General features: G+C 39.1%; 1 protein-coding gene across 1 annotated transcript; it reads left to right on the plus strand.

The window, feature by feature from the left end:
- The first annotated feature begins 9,509 nt into the window (after positions 1–9,509).
- Positions 9,510–15,300, plus strand: LOC115986577 (RNA polymerase sigma factor sigB). The gene is made up of 7 exons (XM_031109721.1): positions 9,510–9,907; positions 11,979–12,169; positions 12,710–13,312; positions 13,694–13,924; positions 14,078–14,218; positions 14,333–14,533; positions 14,683–15,300. The coding sequence occupies exons 1-7, from the start codon at positions 9,787–9,789 to the stop codon at positions 14,962–14,964; spliced, it is 1,770 nt and encodes a 589-aa protein (XP_030965581.1). The 5' UTR covers positions 9,510–9,786; the 3' UTR covers positions 14,965–15,300.
- Positions 15,301–19,355: the final 4,055 nt, after the last annotated feature.

Raw genomic sequence — 19,355 nt, forward strand, 5'->3', positions numbered from 1 at the left:
ATTCTCTGAAGCCTTGGCTGTCGAACTGCCTCCCATTATCAGATATGATCGTCAAAGGAATCCCGAACCTACAGATTATGTTCTTCCACACAAAGCTCCGAATTCGAGCCTCAGTAATCGTTGCTAGAGCTTCTGCTTCAACCCACTTTGTGAAATAATCAATAGCAACAAGCAGGAACTTTACCTGGCCTTTACCTTGGGGTAGCGGGCCGACGATTTCCATTCCCCATTGGTCATGGGGAAGCTATAGTCGTCAGTCTCTCTGCTGGAAGCCGTTGCACATTCCCGTATCGCTGGCACTTGTCGCACCTCTTGACGATCTCAGCCGCGTCTACCTGCATGGTTGGCCAAAAATATCCTGTTCATACTACCTTGTTTATCAGGGATCTGGGGCCAGCGTGGTCGCCGCAAATTCCTCCATGGATTTCTTCCAGGATGTATCTGGCTTCTTCTTCGTCGACATACTTCAAGTAAGGCATAGAAAAGCCTCTCTTGTATAAGGCGTCATTAAGGATCGTGAACCTGGCCGCCCTCTTCTTGATCTTTTTAGCTTCCTCCATGCTCTGAGGGAGGTGCCCGTCCTGGAGGTAGGATATTATGGGTGTCATCCAACTGTCTGTGCCTTGGATGGTGAATGTTGCAATTTCTTCAATGCTGGGGTGTTTTTGGACCTCCATTTCCAGATCTGTGCCAATCTTCCCTTCATCTGATGAAGCTAGCTTTGAGACTTCGTCAGCCCCTATGTTCTGACTCCTTGGGATCTGCACGAACTCCACTACATCGAACTCCTGAGTCAGATGTTTCGTTAGCTTAAGGTATTTCTGCATCCTTTCTTCCTTTGCTTCGTATTCTCCCTTAATCTGCCCGATCACTAGCTTTGAATCACTTTGAATCAACAAGTTTTTAGCACCAAGTGTCTTTCCAAGTCTCAGTCCCGTCAGTATCCCCTCATATTCAGCTTCATTGTTGGTGGTCAGGAATCTTAGTTGGACCCCATATTTCAGCACTTCTCCGTCAGGGGTGGTTATGACGACCCCTACTCCCCCCTTCCTCTGAGCTGACGAACCATCAGTTTGTATTGTCCATCTATCTACCTCGTCGGTAATCCTGTCTTCGTCTGGAAGAGTGAACTCTGCGATGAAGTCCGCCAGAGCTTGCGCCTTGATCGTCGTTCTGGGATGGTACTCGATGTCAAACTGACTAAGTTCAATCGCCCACTAGACCATTCTTCCTGCTGCTTCGGGCTTGTTCATTGATTTCTTGATTGGTTGGTCCGTCATTACGAGAATGGGATTTGCCTAGAAGTATTGCCTTAGCTTGCGCGAAGCTACTATCAGCGCAAACGCGATCTTCTCGATCCTTAGGTACCTGGACTCAGCTCCTTGGAAGGCTTGGCTGACGTAGTAAACCAGGAGCTGCTTCTTGCCCTCTTCTCTGATCAGGGCTGCACTTACTGCCAAGGCTGACACTACCAGGTATAAGTATAGGTTTTCCCCTTCTTTGGACGAGCTTAGAAGGGGTGGACTGCTCAGGTAACGCTTTAGTTCCTAGAACGCAGTTTCGCATTCGTCGGTCCAGGCAAAGGCCTGCTTCAAGGTCTTGAAAAAGGGCAGGCATTTGTCTGTAGCCCTAGAAACGAACCTGTTCAAAGCTGCAATTCTTCCTGTGAGTTTTTGAACTTCCTTAACGGTCCTGAGGGACGTCATGTTGATGATGGCTCGCACTTTTTCTGGGTTTGCTTCTATTCCTCTTTGGGACACCATGAATCCTAGGAATTTTCCCGAAGCAACCCCAAAGACACACTTACTTGGATTCAACTTCTAGTGTGTTTTGAGGGTTGTAAATGTCTCCTTCAGGTCATCCAGGTGTGCAAGCTCTTCTTTACTCTTGACGAGCATATCGTCCACATATACTTCCATGTTCCTACCAATCTGTTGGCTGAACATTTTGTTCACCAACCTCTGATACGTAGCCCCGGCATTCTTCAGCCCAAAAGGCATTACCTTGTAATAGTAGAGTCCTTGACTTGTGATGAAGGCGGTCTTCTTCTGGTCTTCCTCAGCCATCTTTATCTGGTTGTACCCTGAGAAGGTGTCCATGAATGTCAGTAACTTGTGTCCGGCTGTGGAGTCCACGAGCTGGTCTATTCTTGGTAGGGGGAAGCTGTCCTTTGGGCATGCCTTGTTCAGGTCGGTGAAGTCTACACACATCCTCCATTTCCCGTTTGCTTTCTTTACCGGGACTACATTTGCTAGCCATTCAGGATAATACACCTCCCGAATGAACCCTGCCATCAGGAGTTTGGTGACTTCCTCTACAACTGCCTGGTCTCATTTTGGAGCGAAGGTTCTTCGTCGTTGCTGGACGGATTTCCGTTCTAGGTCCACATTCAACTTATGCTGGATGACTTTCTGGAGATATGCCCGGCATGTCCTCGTGACTCCATGCAAAGACGTCTAGATTCTCTTTGAGGAACCTTATGAGTTTTGTTCTCATCTCGGGGCTCAACGTCGTTCCTATCTTGGTCGTCTTGTTCGCCTTTCCTTTTACCAACTCCACCGTCTCCAGGGCCTCTATCTTGTCTTCTTCCTTTTCCTCAATCATCCACGTGTGGTTCTCCTTCCCAACCAGGACGACTTGGTAGCATTCTCTTGCCAGGACTTGATCTCCTTTCACTTCACTAACACCATTATCTGTTGGGAATTTTACCTTCAAACAGTAAGTTGACGTTGCCGCCTTCCATTTGTTGAGCGTGGGTCTTCCAACGATGACATTGTAAGATGAGGGACAATCCACCACCAGGAAGTCTACTTGCCGGGTCAACTGCACTGGGTAGGTCCCCGCCGTCACCGCCAATGTCACTATACCCCTGGGGTAGACCCTGTCTCCGCTGAAACTGACGAGTGGAGAGTCAAAAAGGCACAGTCTTTTTGGATCTAGTCTCAGCTGCTGGAAGGCTGGGAGGTAGATGATGTCCGCGGAACTGCCATTATCGACGAGGATCCTCTTGGTATTGAACCCTTCTATATTCAGCATTATGACCAAGGGATCGTTGTGGGGCTGCTTCACTCCCATGGCGTCTCCTTCACTGAAGGACATGTCCTAGTATGTTCGTTAGTGCTTGGACGGGGGTACGGCGTGGACGCTGTTAACCTGTCTCTGGTATGCCTTTTTGAGTGATTTAAACGACCCTCCTAAAAACGGCCCTCCTGTAATCGTGTTTATCTCCCCGATCGCCTTGTGTGGGGGCTAGGAGGGACGGTCGTCATCCCGGGAGAAGGATTCATGCTAGATTTTATTGTCGTCTCTGAACTTGCTATATTCTCCTTTCTTCACATATTTCTGTAACTTCCCTTTCCGTATTAACTCCTCTATTTGCTCCTTTAGGTCTCTGCAATCTTCTGTGTTGTGGCTGTGATCTTTGTGGAACCGGCAGTACTTGTTCTTGTTGCGGACATTAGGGGATGAGTGCAATGGTCTGGGCCATTTGAGATAATGCTCGTCCTTGATCTGCGTGAAAATTTTGTCAACAAGCATGACTAAAGGAGTAAATCTTACCGTCCGAGGACTTTTATCATCTTTCCTCCCGTTCCCGTCATTGTTCCGACGATCTGGTCGATCTCTCTTCTGCCCCCTACATTCGTCTTCCCTCTTGGCCTTGTCGCCTGGCTTCTCGGCATCCTTTATGGCAGCTAAAGCATCTTCAGCATTCATGTACTTCTATGCCTTCAGGAGTATTTCCGCCATTGTCTTTGGTGGATTCTTTGCGAGGGAGGCCACGAGATCTCTGGACCTCAGCCTCGCCTTGAAGGTCGTCAGCTGCACCTTGTCATCGGCTTCGTCCACCTCCAAAGTCTCCCGGGTGAATCGTTTGACATACGACCTCAGAGTTTCCTTCTCTCCCTGCCTTATGGTAAGTAAGTAGTCTACCGGCCTTTTTGGACGTTGCCCCCCTATGAAATGACGCAAGAAGGCACTACTTAATTGATCGAAGTTGTCTATGGATGAGGTCTACAATTTCGTGAACCATTCTCTTGCAGCTCCTTTGAGAATGATTGGAAAGGAACAACACAGTATCTCGTCAGGTGGTTGTTGAAGACCCAGAGTCGTCTTAAAGGTATTAAGATGATCCTGAGGGTCTTTGAGTCCATCGAATGGTTGTAGTTGAGGTAAGCGAAACTTTGACAGTACAGGGCATTCAAGTACCGTTGCGGTGAAAGGCGAATCCGTAGCCCTTACCATTTTGTCTATGCTTCGGTCCGTCTTCTCTTTGATGGCGCTCCTTAGTTCGTCCATCTCCTTCCTCATTTCTCGAAGGAAATCTGAGTTCTGTTCGTCCGGTGTAGCTGGCCTTTGAGGGGTACCTCTCCTGTGGCTATCCCCTTCTCCCTCCAGGTTACCCTTGGACCGGCTTTCGTTCTGTTGAGCCTTTTGAACCTGCTGGAGTCGTAGCTTCATTTCCTGGTTTTGTTTGGTGAGTTCTTCAACGGTGGCTGCAAGGGCTTGAACTTGTTGGGCCAAGGCTGCTGAATCTGGGTTGGATTCCATCTGGAAGCAGGGAGTTAATGGAAATCACGTTTTCAAATATGAATCTGAAAAAGTCGTTCCCCATAGATGGCGCTAAACTGATGAAGCATGAGCTCGTCAGTAAGAGTGGGCAGATGGAATCCCTTATTATGTGTGAGGGTATTCTCTATAAGGGTCACCGGTGTGGTGCCTGCCACAACGTCTCCGATGCCAAAGTTAGAATAATGACAAAACAAGATAAAGAACCAGAATGCTCTCTCAAAGTGTGAGTGTATGTGTGTACCTTCTGTTGACTGTGATAGGGCTTTATACATGCGGCTTTAGGGGCTAACCATTGTGGTTGTTAATGCTTTCCCAAGTAACGCCTCTGGTCCAATAATGGGACTTTTAAGAGGCTCCCAACGGTCTGCCTGGTTGATTTGGTAACTGCCCAGGTCATTGATTGACTGCATTGAATGACTCCCCTGCCTTTGTCAGTGATGACTGTTTTCTTCATTATTCAGGATGACTTCGTCAGGGAGGCTTTCTTCGTCATTAGTGTTAGCTTTGTCTGTGGGATGTAATCTCGTCATTCCCATCAGTAAATATCTTATTAGATTTTAGATAATTATTTTAATTTTGAAAAATTTTAGGTTATTTAATTACATGTAATAATAAAATTGACGTGGCATGATTTAATTGGACCAACTAGCACATGTGACAAGATTTTTTTTTATATTTATGAGAAACTCGTAACTTTATTAAGAAAAAGATAAAAACATTACATCTTAAATCAAAGCTAACTCAATCATGGTAGGATTTTTCTCTATCCAAGCTACATAGTCATTAATGCTCTTAGCATGCCAAGCCAAGACTGGACATAAACATAAAGAGCCTTTTTACAAGTGGTATTTAATGATATGGGTCAAAATCAAATTTACCCCAAACTTTAAGGGTGCAATTTGTAAATTAGTCTTAGATTGAAACTATAGGATTTAATTACTTGCAAAGGACCTAGCAACCGGTCCTCTTCCTCACTCCTTTTTTTTTTTTTTTCCATTTTCCTCCTTTTTTTATTCTCTTCCTTACTCTCTTTTTGTTCCATACCCTTTGTTGATGCCCATTTTTGCAAATTCGTACCTAAAAACCCATGAGGAAGAAAGCCCAATAAGAAGCAAGACTCAAAAGCCCATACGAAGGAAAGCCCAATGAAAAGCAAAGCCCAAAGGCCCACCAAGAAGACCAAAGAGCAAGAAAGGTCCAAAGAAATAAATGCAAGAGAAAGCAATCTACAGTAAAATGCAAATCTACAGCAGAATATAGATCTACCGCAAAATACAGTTCTTCAGAAGAATGGCTTCGACAAATCAAGGCAAATTGGGCCCAAAACCCTTTTGATCCAGTCAACATTATTTTGCCCACAAAGGCCCAAATCCTTTTGTATAAAATAATATGTGTGAAAACTAATATGAAGAAACACAATGAACAGCAGGAAGTGTCAGCAGCAGAAATTGCATTAAGGAAAGAAAATCCAAACCAAAAGAAATGACAAACACAATAGGAAACACATGAAGAAATAAGACAAGGACACACAACAGAATGGAACAATGCTATTCTATTACGGCAGAAACAGCATGGGAACAAAATAAGACAAAAGTAGAAAATAGTGGAGCAAGCACACAAGGGTCAGAGCACCACCAACTTGTATCTAGCCAATACAAGAGAGGTGGGTCCACGGTCAAAGGGATTCAGAGGGTGTGATTTGGTGGTGGGAGGGAAAGGGGTCTATATTTAGTTTCTAGCCATGAGTCCGTGACTTCTTTTGGGAATATACCCTATTGGGATGGTATCTTATCCAAAAGAGGTAGTAGATGGCTAGGACCATTTGATGTATGCCATAGAGGTAGGTGGTAAGGTAGTCCAATCCTTATCTATTTGAACTCAGAGGTGGAGGTATACAACAAGAACAAGCAAAATAGAATTTTGTCATGAAATGAGTAGTGGTGGAGTGAGAACGTATTAAGTAGTGGTAATGGCTGGCAACCAATGGGTTGGTGGGTATTCCTGAAGGAATGCCCACAACAAACCAAAAACAGTTTATGAAACCCTAGGGGTAAAATGGAGAAATTCTATTGAATTAGCTCACTATAAAAATGGGAGGTAGCAATAAATGAAAAGGAGGAACCCATGGTAAAAGAGGGCAGTAAACACCTAGGAGGCACTTAGAGGGGAGGCACCTAAGGAGAGGGGGATCCAAAAGGGAAAAGACCCAAGGGAGAAAAACAATCCATGGCAAGATAGTAGTCAGCAACTAAGAGTAAAAATAACAAAGAGAAAGAAAGAAAGTGGTAAAAAGAAGAGAGAAAACACAGCAGAAATAGGAGCATGCATCAATAGACCATCTTTTCCCTCTCTCTTAGCAAACTCACTCTTTAAAGTCCCCTAAAAGTAATAGCTAGTAATCATTTAGGCCTATTCTCCAAAATGCACAACTTTGATGGCAAAAGCCTATGACAAGATTGTTCAAGTTGGGGTTTGGGTTCCTTCTTGGTTTACTTATTCTATGAGAAGATTCAATACTTTATTTCGATTGCAAATATATTTGATTTCACTTGTTAGAACATATATCTGATGTATTTAGTTGTTCTACTGTAGCATGTTTTTTTATCATATTTGTTGCATCAATTGTTCTGTTGTGGTATCTTTATTTGTTGTACTAGTTATTCTGTTGTAGCACCTTGTTATTATACTTACCTTGTTAGCTATTATACTAGCTAAACTTTTTTTGCTGAAGCTTTCTTATTTCTTTGTTATTACGTGTTTTACTTTTGACACGAACTAATCATTATCCTGGCATAAGTATATATACATATATCTTTTATCTCATGTTCTGTAAAATATATTTTATATATGTATGTGTGTATACGTATAAGTGTATTTACGAATATATGTGTGTTTATATTTAAGAATATGCTAGGCCATGTAAACTAACGTTTGCTTGATGAGTATTTTCTTTCGGTTTTAGATTTGTTTATGTGCAAGAAGTAGAAAAGTATTTCTACAGTAAAAAATGAAGAGTAGTCATTCACGTTGCAAAAAAGTGCAGAAAGTTTTACTACACGATAGAAGGTTTTACTGCGCAGCAGAATGCTTTAGTGCATAGGAAAAAGCTTTATTGCGCAGCATAAAGCTTTACTGTGCAACAGAATGTTTTATTGCACAACAGAAAAGTCAATCCTATGGCAAAAACTAGAGAAAAGTTCCTTCTGCGGTAGAAACAAAGGATAAGTGCACTTTGTAGCATCTTCCCTTGGACTTTGAATTCAATGTTTGCACACAAACTAGCAACAACAGAATGGTACTTTGGAGCCCATTCTGCGGAGTGCCAGACCCAACTTCCTTCTTAGAAAAATGCTAGACTAAGCGTTGTCCAATAATATTAAGACACATGTCTAAGGTACAAGAAACGTAAAAAGAACCCTCAACACTCTTTCCATCCATTCCTTTAGGAACCATCGAGTTCTAATACCCCTCAAGTTCAATGCCTAAAATAGCCTATCTCATGGGTGGATCGCTTAATTTTTCAAGTCCTCAGTTTGAGAAAAACTTTTGGGTCTTAATCAAATGACAAAATGAGCTTTAAGCTTGATCCATAAGATAGAGAAATTTCGAGCTTTTGTTCCATTTTCCTCCTTTTTTTTTTCCTCTTCCTTACTCTCTTTTTGTTCCATACCCTTTCCATCCATCTCATTTTGGAACTACTGATTATAATACCCCTCAAGTTCAATGCCTAAAATAGCCTATCTTATGATCACTTAATTTTTCAGGTCTCCATTTTATGTGAGAAATTTTTAGATCTTAATCAAAGGACATAATGAACTTTAAGCCTAGTCCATAAGATAAGGAAATTTCGAGCTTTTTGGACACATCTTGTGACATTATAGACTTTTTGGGTTTAAGCCCAATTTAATGTAGAAAAAGATTAGGGCTTTTTATGCCCAAATGGTATCATGATGGCATTTGGGTTGTTAAGTCTGATCTATATCATAGAGAATTTTGGGCTCAATATTTTGAGAAAAAAATATGAATCTTTCTTGGATAAAGGATCATCTTGTGTAGGCTTAAAGGTTTTTTTTTGGGTCCAATATTTTGAGAAAATTTTATGAATCTTTTTTGAATAGAGGATCGTCTCATGTAGGCTTAAGGTTCTTTTTTGGGCCTTCTTTGAGCCTACAACATATTTAGTGCACAACCCTAAGTCTTTTGTGCTTATTAATGATGCGATATGGTCTGTCCAATGAACCTATGTCATGTGACATGTGGAAATAGAAATGACATTGAACAATAGTTACTTTTCATTTTAAAGAATAAATACAATCAAACAACACAATTCCATTCCTACGTATCAAACGAGTCATAATTAAAAAAATATTGTGAAGGTGGGTCCCATGTCCACACATCCAAAATCTTATTAGAGTTATCAATAAGGTCTGAAACTTGGGTGGTGGAGATGTGGAGTTGTAAATTGTTACTTTTCATTTGTGATCAAAAGTAAAAATACCGGAATAAGATCTAACATTATACAGAATGTCACAACATTTAAATTTTTAAATTAGATGTTGGCTACACCTTTGAATTTGTAAGATTTAATATAAATTATGAAATAAATTCATTTTAAATATGGATGATTCTTTTTCATGAACCCCAATGTCAAGCCCATTTTAAAATCCACAATCACACAATATTATTTTCAATGTGTTTTCAATTACCAAATTGAATCCCAAACTCAATGACAAGTCTATGATGCAAAACTTTTTCTCAAAAAAAAAAAAAGTCCACAATACAAAACAATATATATTTTTTTTAAAGAATAATTGTATTTGGCTTTTTTCTTTTTTTATTTTATAATTTTTATTTACAACTCACAAGTCATTAGTGTTGCTCAAAAGGTCCAAAATTGAAAGGAAATGGTAAAATGGGCTGGCTCGTAAAAACGTGGGCTGGCCTGGCTAAGCTAGACATTAGACTTTCTCTCTCTTCCTCACTCACTCCCTAGTCCTCAGGCAGACATGAGACATCCCCCCACCTCCTTATCCGTTCTTTTATCGTCAAAACATCAAATTTCCAACACAACTCTTCTCTTCTCTCCTCTCCTCTCCTGTGCCACTAAAAATGCTCTGTCTTTCTCTCTCTCATCCATCTATGTGGGAACAGATTTTTCTTTCAAATTTTGAATAACAGAAAAAACCAACATCATAATCAACAACAACAAATACTAGGATGTCTTGTTTGCTGCCACAGTTCAAGTGTTATCCAGACCCCTTCTCTACCCAATTCAGAACTCTACACTCTTACGCTATTACCACCACTCACTCTCACTCTCACTCTCACTCTCAATCCAGTGAGTTTTTCTCTCTCACCCATTATAATGTGTTTTTCACTCTTGCCAATTCTGCTTATTTTAATGTATTAGCATTAGTGTGGATTGTATTTATATCTGTTTATTTGTTAAGTAGCTCAAAACTGATGTTGTTTCTCGCTTTGCTTATGGAAGTCTGTTATTGGGTTTCTGGGAATTTCACAAATGGGATTTGTTTCACCTCATGAGATACCCATTTTGACTTTGTTGCCAATAGGCTCTCATTGGGTAATCTTGTGGGAATGCCTGAATTGTTACCTTTTACATTAAGTTTTATATGTGAAAAAAATGCATTTGAAACTAACTTGTATGCTAGTTTGAATCCATTTGAGTAGAAGCATAGTTCTTAAGCAGTTCAAGTCAAACAACAATAAATCTAATATAATGATATTTTAGTAATCATTTCTTCTAAGTATATTACCTTTCATCCTATGGGCATTTGATAATGTGGGTTGATTTTTCATGAATGAGAGAAAAAAATTTAATCAAAGCAAGTTATTGCTAGATTGACTTGGTCCTCAGGACAGATATATTTTGCTTTGGTGGACTGAGGAACTCATTCAGCAAGTTTGTGCAAATGCATAAATAAGTGTGATATGTTTTAAGCTTTGTAAGTAGAACCAAATGTTTTCACAAGTTCAATTCCATTTGATAACAATTTTCTGGAGCATAGTTCTGACAGAATTCATATCCTGCATTGTAGTGTCACTAATATTTTAATCATAATTTTAATTGGAATTTTAAAAATGAAAAGAGAAAGGGACATCTTCCTCATTAGATCCAGCATCTGAATTTATGAATTGGCATCTCTTGATGGAAACAAAAAGAGACTCACAACAGTTATTTTCTTCTCTTCCTCCCTTTTGTTGTTGTTGTTGGTGATCTTGTGCTCTAGGGCTTTACCCTATGTTTCGAAAAGTCCCTTTCTTTTTCCTTAATGGTCCGTTTGGATTGAGGGGGAGTAGAGTAGATTTGGCCCAAAATTAGGCCAAATCTACTCTACTACCCTCCACTCCCCCTTCTTTCTCCCTCAATCCAAACGGTCCCTTAGTTTTTTTTTCCCCTTAATACAACTTTTTGGGATGGCCTGTGAACTTATTTGTATTATTACTTTTGTAACTGAAGATTTTAGTAAGTTGTGCAAAGCTGTATTAAGTAAGTTGTACAATGTTATTATTGAGCTAAACCATATTAAAGTATGACAATTTGTTATAAACAAGTAGTTAAGATGGTTAACAATACCAGATAATATTTTATAAAAAAAGTTTTAATCTGTATAAAATATATTTATTACACTTGAAAATAATTGATCTATCACTATACTGACAGAAGTGAGCATCCAGCAAAATAGCATTTGGTGGCTAGTCTACTGTTGCTAAGGCGATTACCTTATTATTTCTCATATTGTCAATCTATTCTCTCACTTTGGATAACTACCTAGATGCCAGCAATCTTGTTTGTAATTACAGTCAACTGCTCTTTATCAATGATTCAAAAGCACAGTGCATTACCAGTAGTAGTTATTAAATAAATTGTGTCTATATCAAGTAGTGGACTTTCTGTAAAGTTCCTTATCCTAGTTATCTAGCTCCTTTGCTTCCCAATATCTAGCTTGATGGGCCATGTACCGTTTACAAAGTTTGATCTGGGTTCAACCCTCAATTATATTATGCTTTCAGTTTTAGCTGGGAATAAGAGATATATAAATATGTACAGTACCTTTTTAAAAAAAATTGTTTTTGAGTGCCCAATGTTTCTGTTCTCAAACATATTGATTTGGAATATAGCCTCTATATCATGTAGGCTTTCTGGTAAATGATTTTCCTTCAAGATTCTTCAACATAGTTTGCTGAGTTGCGTTTAAATGTAATTCTTTATATTCATCAATCATATTTAATAGCATAAAATGTCTTAAAGCTGTTGACAAAGGGTCAGACTTACTGGACAGAATACAGCAAAGGTTTTATTGTCTTCTGATGTCTTTAGCTGGCATATTTTGTCATTGATCTTATTGGCATTATTTTGGTCATGATCAATTGGTTGGAACATGCAGCAAAAACTAGAGAGCCTATTTTTTCGGGAGCAAAATGTATTTTATCCACAGCAGCACCTTCAACATCCACAGGAACTACTACATTACTTAATATGGAGAAGCTGAGATTACCTTCTTTAGAAACTAATTCTGACTCAGTCACTGAAAACAGACCATGGACATACACGGGGGCAATCCGTCCACCTGCAGAGGTCAGAGTTGTTCATTTTGGTATAAGTTATTATTGAAGATTGGGAATTTGGACTATGTTGGAAATTTTCTGGATTGCACATTGAAAGAATATTTTTATATTTAATTTTACTTTTTCTGGGTACAAAATTAACATGAGTTACTTCTTATATATGATGATGATTTTGAAATGCAGTTGTTCAAACATTGGTGCATCTTTTGTTTTTGGTTTTAAGATGTGCATTGGGTCTTTGCCTTTAACCAAGTTGACATTTTTCAGTCATATTGTAATGGTATTTGTAGCAAATAGCCCACCATCTCTCAGCCTGGTTTTGGAGAAATACTGTTCCCAAAACACTTGTTTTAAATGAATTTCATTCATTGCTATGTGGCTAGATTCTCTTACCATTTTGATATAATTTTTTAGTTGCCCATTAACTAGAATCCTTCTCTAGTTAATCTTGAATTCAAAAATTAACTAATTTGATTCTGATAGAAATTTTAAACAACACTTTCAAAATAGTCACTACATATATCAAGTAGCTTTGTTGTTTTATCTTCAGGTGAAATTTGAAGCAACATTAGCAACAGAAACGCTTCTTACAAGTGAAGAGGCTGTGATAGCTGCTGCTGCCGCTGAAGCTGTTACTCTTGCAAAAGCAGCTCTCAAGGTTGCAAAGGATGCAGCCCTAATGGTTAAAAATAGTAACTCTGCAAAAGCAGATAGTGTGTCGCCGATTTCTCCTGAAGCTGATGCTTTACATTTCAAATGGGTTCAGCTCATTAAAACTGATCGAGCTGGTACAGTAGATCTGGTGGAAGCTGAAGCTGGAGTTTTGGGAGACCATTCTGAGCAATATGTTGCAGAAGAGTCTGATGATGTGGAGCCAACCCGTGAAGAACTTGAAGCTCTGCAAGAGCAACTTTCCAAGAGTAAAGCTGTAAGATCTAGACGCCAAACAGAACGAAAGGCTAGAAGAGCCAGAGCGGCAGATAAGGCTGCTGCCAATGTTGTGACTGTGAAGCCTGGTTCTACCAGCCGGAAAAAGCGTGCTTCTTTACAAGATGTAGACTATTATGATCCATTGCGTTACTTGAGAGCAACAACCAGCAGTTCTAAGCTTCTTACTGCAACTGAAGAACTACAGTTGTCTGAAGGAATACAGGTGTGATTCCAAGGAGTTTGAGAATTACTTTTCAGCTCAGGATATATGTTTCACCCTTATCTATAAAAGATCCACCCTTATTTTGATTGGTATCTATTCAAATGATTGTTACTAGAAACAGGGCCATATGAAGTGATCTGAAGAGTGCAGGCTTAAAATTTTTATTGAAAAATATAGTGTTGGCAATGTTATACAACTAGAAGTAAAACTTGAAAGCATGCTAATTGAGTTCCCATTTCATCTTATTTCCAATACATTTAAAAGCAACCAACGAAGCAATATTGTTTGGATGTTTGTCCTGAATTTTGGATATTTTTCCCACTTCATTTCCTTGATTTCTGATTCTCTTCTGATGTCTCTTCCACCCCCTATATAATGTAGGACATGCTGAAACTGGAAAAGCTCCAACAGGAGCTTACTGAGCGATGTGGTGGTCAGCCCACCTTTGCACAATGGGCCACAGCTGCAGGAGTTGATTCAAAAACCCTGAGGGAGCGCTTAAACTATGGTATTCAATGCAAAGACAGAATGATTAAAAGCAACATACGGCTTGTTATATCAATTGCAAAAAATTATCAGGGAGTTGGGATGAATCTCCAGGATCTTGTTCAGGTATTTTTCTTTATTTTATATGCAGCCAAAGGAATTAATTGCATAATCTAATGTAAAAATCCTCATAAAGGAAAAAATATGAATATTTTGTATAATCTGCCAGCCTTGATGCTTTTAAATTTTAACAGTCAAATCTCGCTCATTGACTTGCAGGAAGGATGTCGAGGTCTTGTAAGAGGTGCAGAGAAGTTTGATGCTTCAAAGGGTTTTAAGTTCTCAACCTATGCTCACTGGTGGATTAAACAGTCAGTTCGGAAGTCTCTTTCTGATCAGTCCAGGACAATTCGGTTACCTGTGAGATTCCCTTTCATATTTCAATTATTCTTACTTTTACAAACTAATAGTGTTAGTTTTAGATGTGTATGCATAATATTTGCATTCTTTCAATTGTTATTTTTGTTTAAACAGTTTCACATGGTGGAAGCAACATACAGAGTGAAGGAGGCTAGAAAACAATTGTATAGTGAAAATGGAAGACATCCTGATGATAAAGAAGTTGCAGAGGCAACAGGGCTGACAATGAAGAGGCTTACATCTGTATTACTGACTCCAAAAGCTCCTAGATCTCTGGATCAGAAGATTGGCATCAACCAGAATCTTAAACCTTCGGTCTGTCCTATTCTTCCTCCCCTTCACCCTTAGGCCAGCACCTTTTGTCCAAAATTTTGTCACCTTCTAGATTTTTGCATATTTTTTGCTAAGAAATTGCATAACAAATTTTTAGTTTTCTAATGGGTTCATATGCCTTTCGCCCCCAGGAAATAATATCAGACCCCGAAGCAGAGACAGCAGAAGAGCTGCTGTTAAAGCAGTTCATGAAGCAGGACCTGGAAAAAGTACTAGACAGTCTTAATCCAAGAGAGAAGCAGGTCATCAGATGGAGGTTTGGAATGGATGACGGAAGGATGAAGACGTTGCAAGAGATAGGGGAGTCTATGGGTGTAAGTAGAGAGAGAATTAGGCAGATTGAGTCGTGTGCATTCCGTAAACTGAAGAACAAAAAGAGAACCAAAAATTTGCGGCAGTATTTGCTTCCATAAGCCCTCATCAGATACACGAATTAGATTACTAAAAAACGGTGCTAGCTTACCTGAGGTTTAGAAAGGCTTGTGTTGCTTTTATCTATGTTTATAATTTATTTCTCCACTTTGCAGGACAGAAATGTGTATAGAAACAAAAGCTTTTGAAATTATGCATTTTTCCCCATTCTTTGAAGTAGTTCAGGACACTTACAACTGAAGTTTCAAAATCATTGCTGAAGGCGCGTTCATAGAGAAAATTGAAGCTTTCTTTTCCAATTTTTGATGTATCATAAACTTCCAGGATGGGATAGATGAGCATAAGGTGGACTATTTACCCTTGAGGTCTTGTCTAGCTATCTACCATGCTTTTCACTCTAGACTATGTGTGTGTATATCAAATGGGCCATGGGAGGGTGACATTTTATTTTTCACCAATTTTGAGTAAGACATGGCAAAACAAGTTGAAATTTGTTGACCTGACCTGAACCTGTCTGTTTTGGCTTGGCCCAAACCTGATTTTTTGGGCCTGAATTAAGTATGGGTCAACCCACAATCTGCCCCTCTTTTTGCAGGCCAACACAACCTGACCTACGGCCTGCCCGTTTTTTAACATTTTTTTTTCCCTAACAAATATTTAAATACCGTATGTGTGCTAGACTACTTCTAGGTGCATAACATTATCATCAAATGCAGAATCAACTTGTGTGTCGTGCCCCCTAGTTATTAAAAAAAATAAAGGATTAAATTAATGGGAAAAAAAATACAAAAGAAAAGCAAAGCCTAAGGCCTTGTTTGGACTTTGGTATACTGAGTTAACATATCTCAGTTTTATTACTCATAACCCAAAATTCAGTTAGGATTGAGTTTATTTTTGCTGAAACTGAAAACTGAAACTGAAAATACTGTAGCAAAATAATTTTTAAATGTATGAATAGTGTCGTGGGACCCATTTTTAATGAAAAAATTGCTGAAAAGTGGAATTTGTGGGTTCGTAAACAGTGCACAAGTGCACTGTTCACGGTTGACTTGGTCAAATAGTGCGGCTGAGAAAAAAAAAATTTAGAAAACGCAGCCCAGGATTCAGCGAAAAACGCTGAATCCAAATAAGCACACAAAGGTGCAGTTTGGATAGCACGTCCACGTTCACGTTTTCAACTTTGCGCGTTTTCAGATTTTTTTTTTTTTTTTTTCAGAGCCGGTTTTGTTGACTTTTCAACTGTGAACAGTGCACTGTTCACGGACCTACAAAGTCCACTTTTTATCAACTTTTTCATTAAAAATGGGTCCCACAATACTATTCACACATTTAAAAATTATTTTACTATAATATTTTCAATTTTCAATTTTTAATTTCAGCAAAATAAGTTCTATCTAAACATACCCAAAGTTTGTTCGGATGATTTATCAAACGCTTAACTCAGTTAAAATATCTCAGTTTTTTGAGATATGAGTGAACAAATTCGGAATCAATTGAAATATGAGTTTTGTGGCAATATTGTAATTTCATTCTCTAAATAGGACCCACTGCTTAATGTCTTGTCTAATCACCAGCTCTCTTCTTTTCTTTTCTTTTTGTTCTTTTTCTTTCTTTCTTTCTTCTTCTCTTCACGTTTTCTTTTCTGTTTCTTCTTTTCTTTTCCTTTTTCTTTCTTTCTTTCTTCTCTTCAAGCCTGATTCGCTCTTTCTTTCTTCTTCTCTTCACGCCAACTGCTCTCTTTCTTCCTCGTCTAACTTCTTCTAACCCGTCCCTCTCCTCATCCTTTCTAAATCAAAACCTCAAGGTTGAAGCCTTCAAGTTCCTCTCTCCACTATCTCTATTTCTTTTCTTTTTTTCTTGTTTTTTCTTTACCTATGGCCGAAAATCCCTCTCCCTATTGCTGGTTGTTTATGGGCTTCGGGATTTGGTTGATTTAGATTTGAGGATTTATAAAATGAAACTTTGATTTGGGTATTTGCGGGTTTATGTATGTATGTTTATGAGATTTGTATCCGTGGGTTCTGATTTGGCTATTTGTGGGTTTATGTTTGTTGTTTTTATCCTTCATTTGTGTTTGGGTTAGGATTGTTTTTGTTGCCTAAAATCTCTATGTTTATGAGCTGGGTTCGTGGGTTTGGGTTAGCTTCTTTCTTCTGATGCATGGGGTAGAGAGAAATGAAAGAAGAAGAAGTTTCAGAGAAAAATGAGAGAAGAGGGTGCCAATAGAAAATTTTCGCGGGTTGTACTGTTATCGTTCTAAACAGACAGGCATGTGGGCTCCACAATTTTTGAGTTAAAGTTGGGTTTTAAGCTGAAAACGAAACTCAAATATTTGAGCCAAACACATTATTGAATGAGTTAAGAAAAAAAAGTAGAGAATATGAGATATGAAAATGTGTTTTGTGTAATGAAAATTGAGATATGAAAAGAGAGATATGAGTGATGTGAGAACCAAATAGGGCCTAAAGCATCTAGTGTCTAGTGTCTACACAGACTACATTACTAAGTAAGCAACACAAACTACTAACTACTAAGCTCTATTTCTAGCGGTAACATTCATTAACTAATACTACTAACTACTTGTTGATACCCACTTTTTGACAAAGGGCCCAATAGTAGAAGAAGTCCAACAATATGAAGAAAATGGGAAAAGAAAATAGTAAAGCAAGCCTAGCAAGGCATAATGGCAGGAATAATGGTCAGCAAGCCTACAAGAATAATAAGAGGTAAAGAGGAAATAAATGGCCAAGGAAACCCAAGCAATGAAGTAGTGAATCCATGGGAACAATAAGAAGTAAAGAAGAAGTAAATGAGCCAGGGAAGCCTAAGAAATGAGTTAGTAAATTCATCGGGTTGGCTTAAAGGCCAATAAGCCCGAAAAGTAATAAGAGGTAAAGATGTGGTAATTGGGCCGAGAAGCCCAAAGGATTTAGTAAAAGTCCATGGGAGTAAAAGAGGTAAAGAATAAGTAAATAAGCCAAGAAAACCCGAGGAATGAGATGGGTTGGCACAGTATGAATGTTGGCCAATAAAGCCCAAAAGAGGTAAGGTTGTGGAAAGTGGACTGGCACGATAGAAACATCAGCCCATAAGCTCATAGGTAACAAGGAAATAAAAGAGAGGTAATAATATAGCAAGAGCAACACAATGGCGTGGAAGGATCCCCAGCCAAAAAGCCCACAATTATAGGAAAGAAGATAGGCTAAGCAAGAAGGAGAGGGCTTGCACCCAAGCAATGCCCAGTCTAAAGAAAATATGGAAGGCAAAGAACGTGAGCCCAAAGGCCCATATGTCTTTCACGCTGCAAGAGTTAAACACCTGCCAAAATGTACAACAGAATCACACAAACACGGAGGCGATAGCAAAGGCATGAAGGCCAGAAAAGTAATAGATTTTGACAAAAATGGAGCATGCACACAAGGCCCAAGCACCACCACTTGTACCCATCTAATACATGAGAGGTGGGCCACGGGTCAAGGGTATGAGAGGGCATGGTCTGGCGGTGGGTGTAGACACTGCATTTTGTACCCCTTACAACTCGGGCCCCTGTTCCCCAATGATGCCCAAATTCCAAGGCCTAAGGTTGGTTTAGGGCCCAATCAAATGTTAAATTGACTTGAGATGTGTTAAAATTGAAAATATAACTTTTAATGAGGAGCAAAAATCTATTATTGAAAAATAAAGGCCAAAGAAAACCCACAATTTGCGTACGCAAGTTTGTGCCTATGTATGCAAGCCACACGCCACGTACGTAGGCATAAGTCTACATACGCAGCTAGGGTTTCAGAGATATAAAAAAAGACAAGTTTTCTGTATTAAATACTGAGATTTGGAATGAATCCCACATCGTCTAGGAGCCATTCCAAATCCTTATTTTTCAATTATATAAAGCCTTACATGGTACCTTTTCAAAACACACAAAAAATCCTAAGGGAAAACCTAAGATTCACTAGAAATAGTGAATCAAAGAGGGAGTTTTTCACAAACACCTTCAAGTCATTTTTTATTTGATTAGGGCATTTTCTGGCCTTGATCCTTTGAGTTTAAGATTATTAATCACATTTCTATTGACTTGTGAATAGATTGACTAAGAGGAACGGTTAAAATCAAGCTTGAAAAACTTCTTGTTTGAGGTATTGAGCTAAACTCTTTCTTTTTCTTTTCCTTTTTTTTTTTCTGCCTTCTTGTTATATTTTAATATGTTTCTTTGCTTAGTTTATATTTGTATATGTTTGTTTAGGTTAGTTTATGCTTTCTTTATTTTTTTAAGCATGTTAGGCGGTTAGATTTAAGCTTTCAAGTCTTGCTCTGTTTTTCTGCTTGTCTGTTTTCTGGATTAGGGCTCAGGCATGTTTGCGTACGCATACTTTTGTATGCGCATGCAGGCTTGAAGTATGCGTACGCATACAACTAGCCTGCGTACGCAAGCTTA

Source organism: Quercus lobata, chromosome 4 (assembly GCF_001633185.2).
Source record: "Quercus lobata isolate SW786 chromosome 4, ValleyOak3.0 Primary Assembly, whole genome shotgun sequence".
Classification (NCBI taxonomy): domain Eukaryota; kingdom Viridiplantae; phylum Streptophyta; class Magnoliopsida; order Fagales; family Fagaceae; genus Quercus; species Quercus lobata.

Bases quoted from the DNA above. Each gene is read 5' to 3' on its own strand.
- LOC115986577 (XM_031109721.1), top strand. From the start codon at position 9,787: ATGTCTTGTTTGCTGCCACAGTTCAAGTGTTATCCAGACCCCTTCTCT. The intron at 13,313-13,693 runs GTGTGATTCCAA...TATATAATGTAG, and splicing joins AGTTGTCTGAAGGAATACAG to GACATGCTGAAACTGGAAAA. The intron at 14,534-14,682 runs GTCTGTCCTATT...TTTCGCCCCCAG, and splicing joins ACCAGAATCTTAAACCTTCG to GAAATAATATCAGACCCCGA.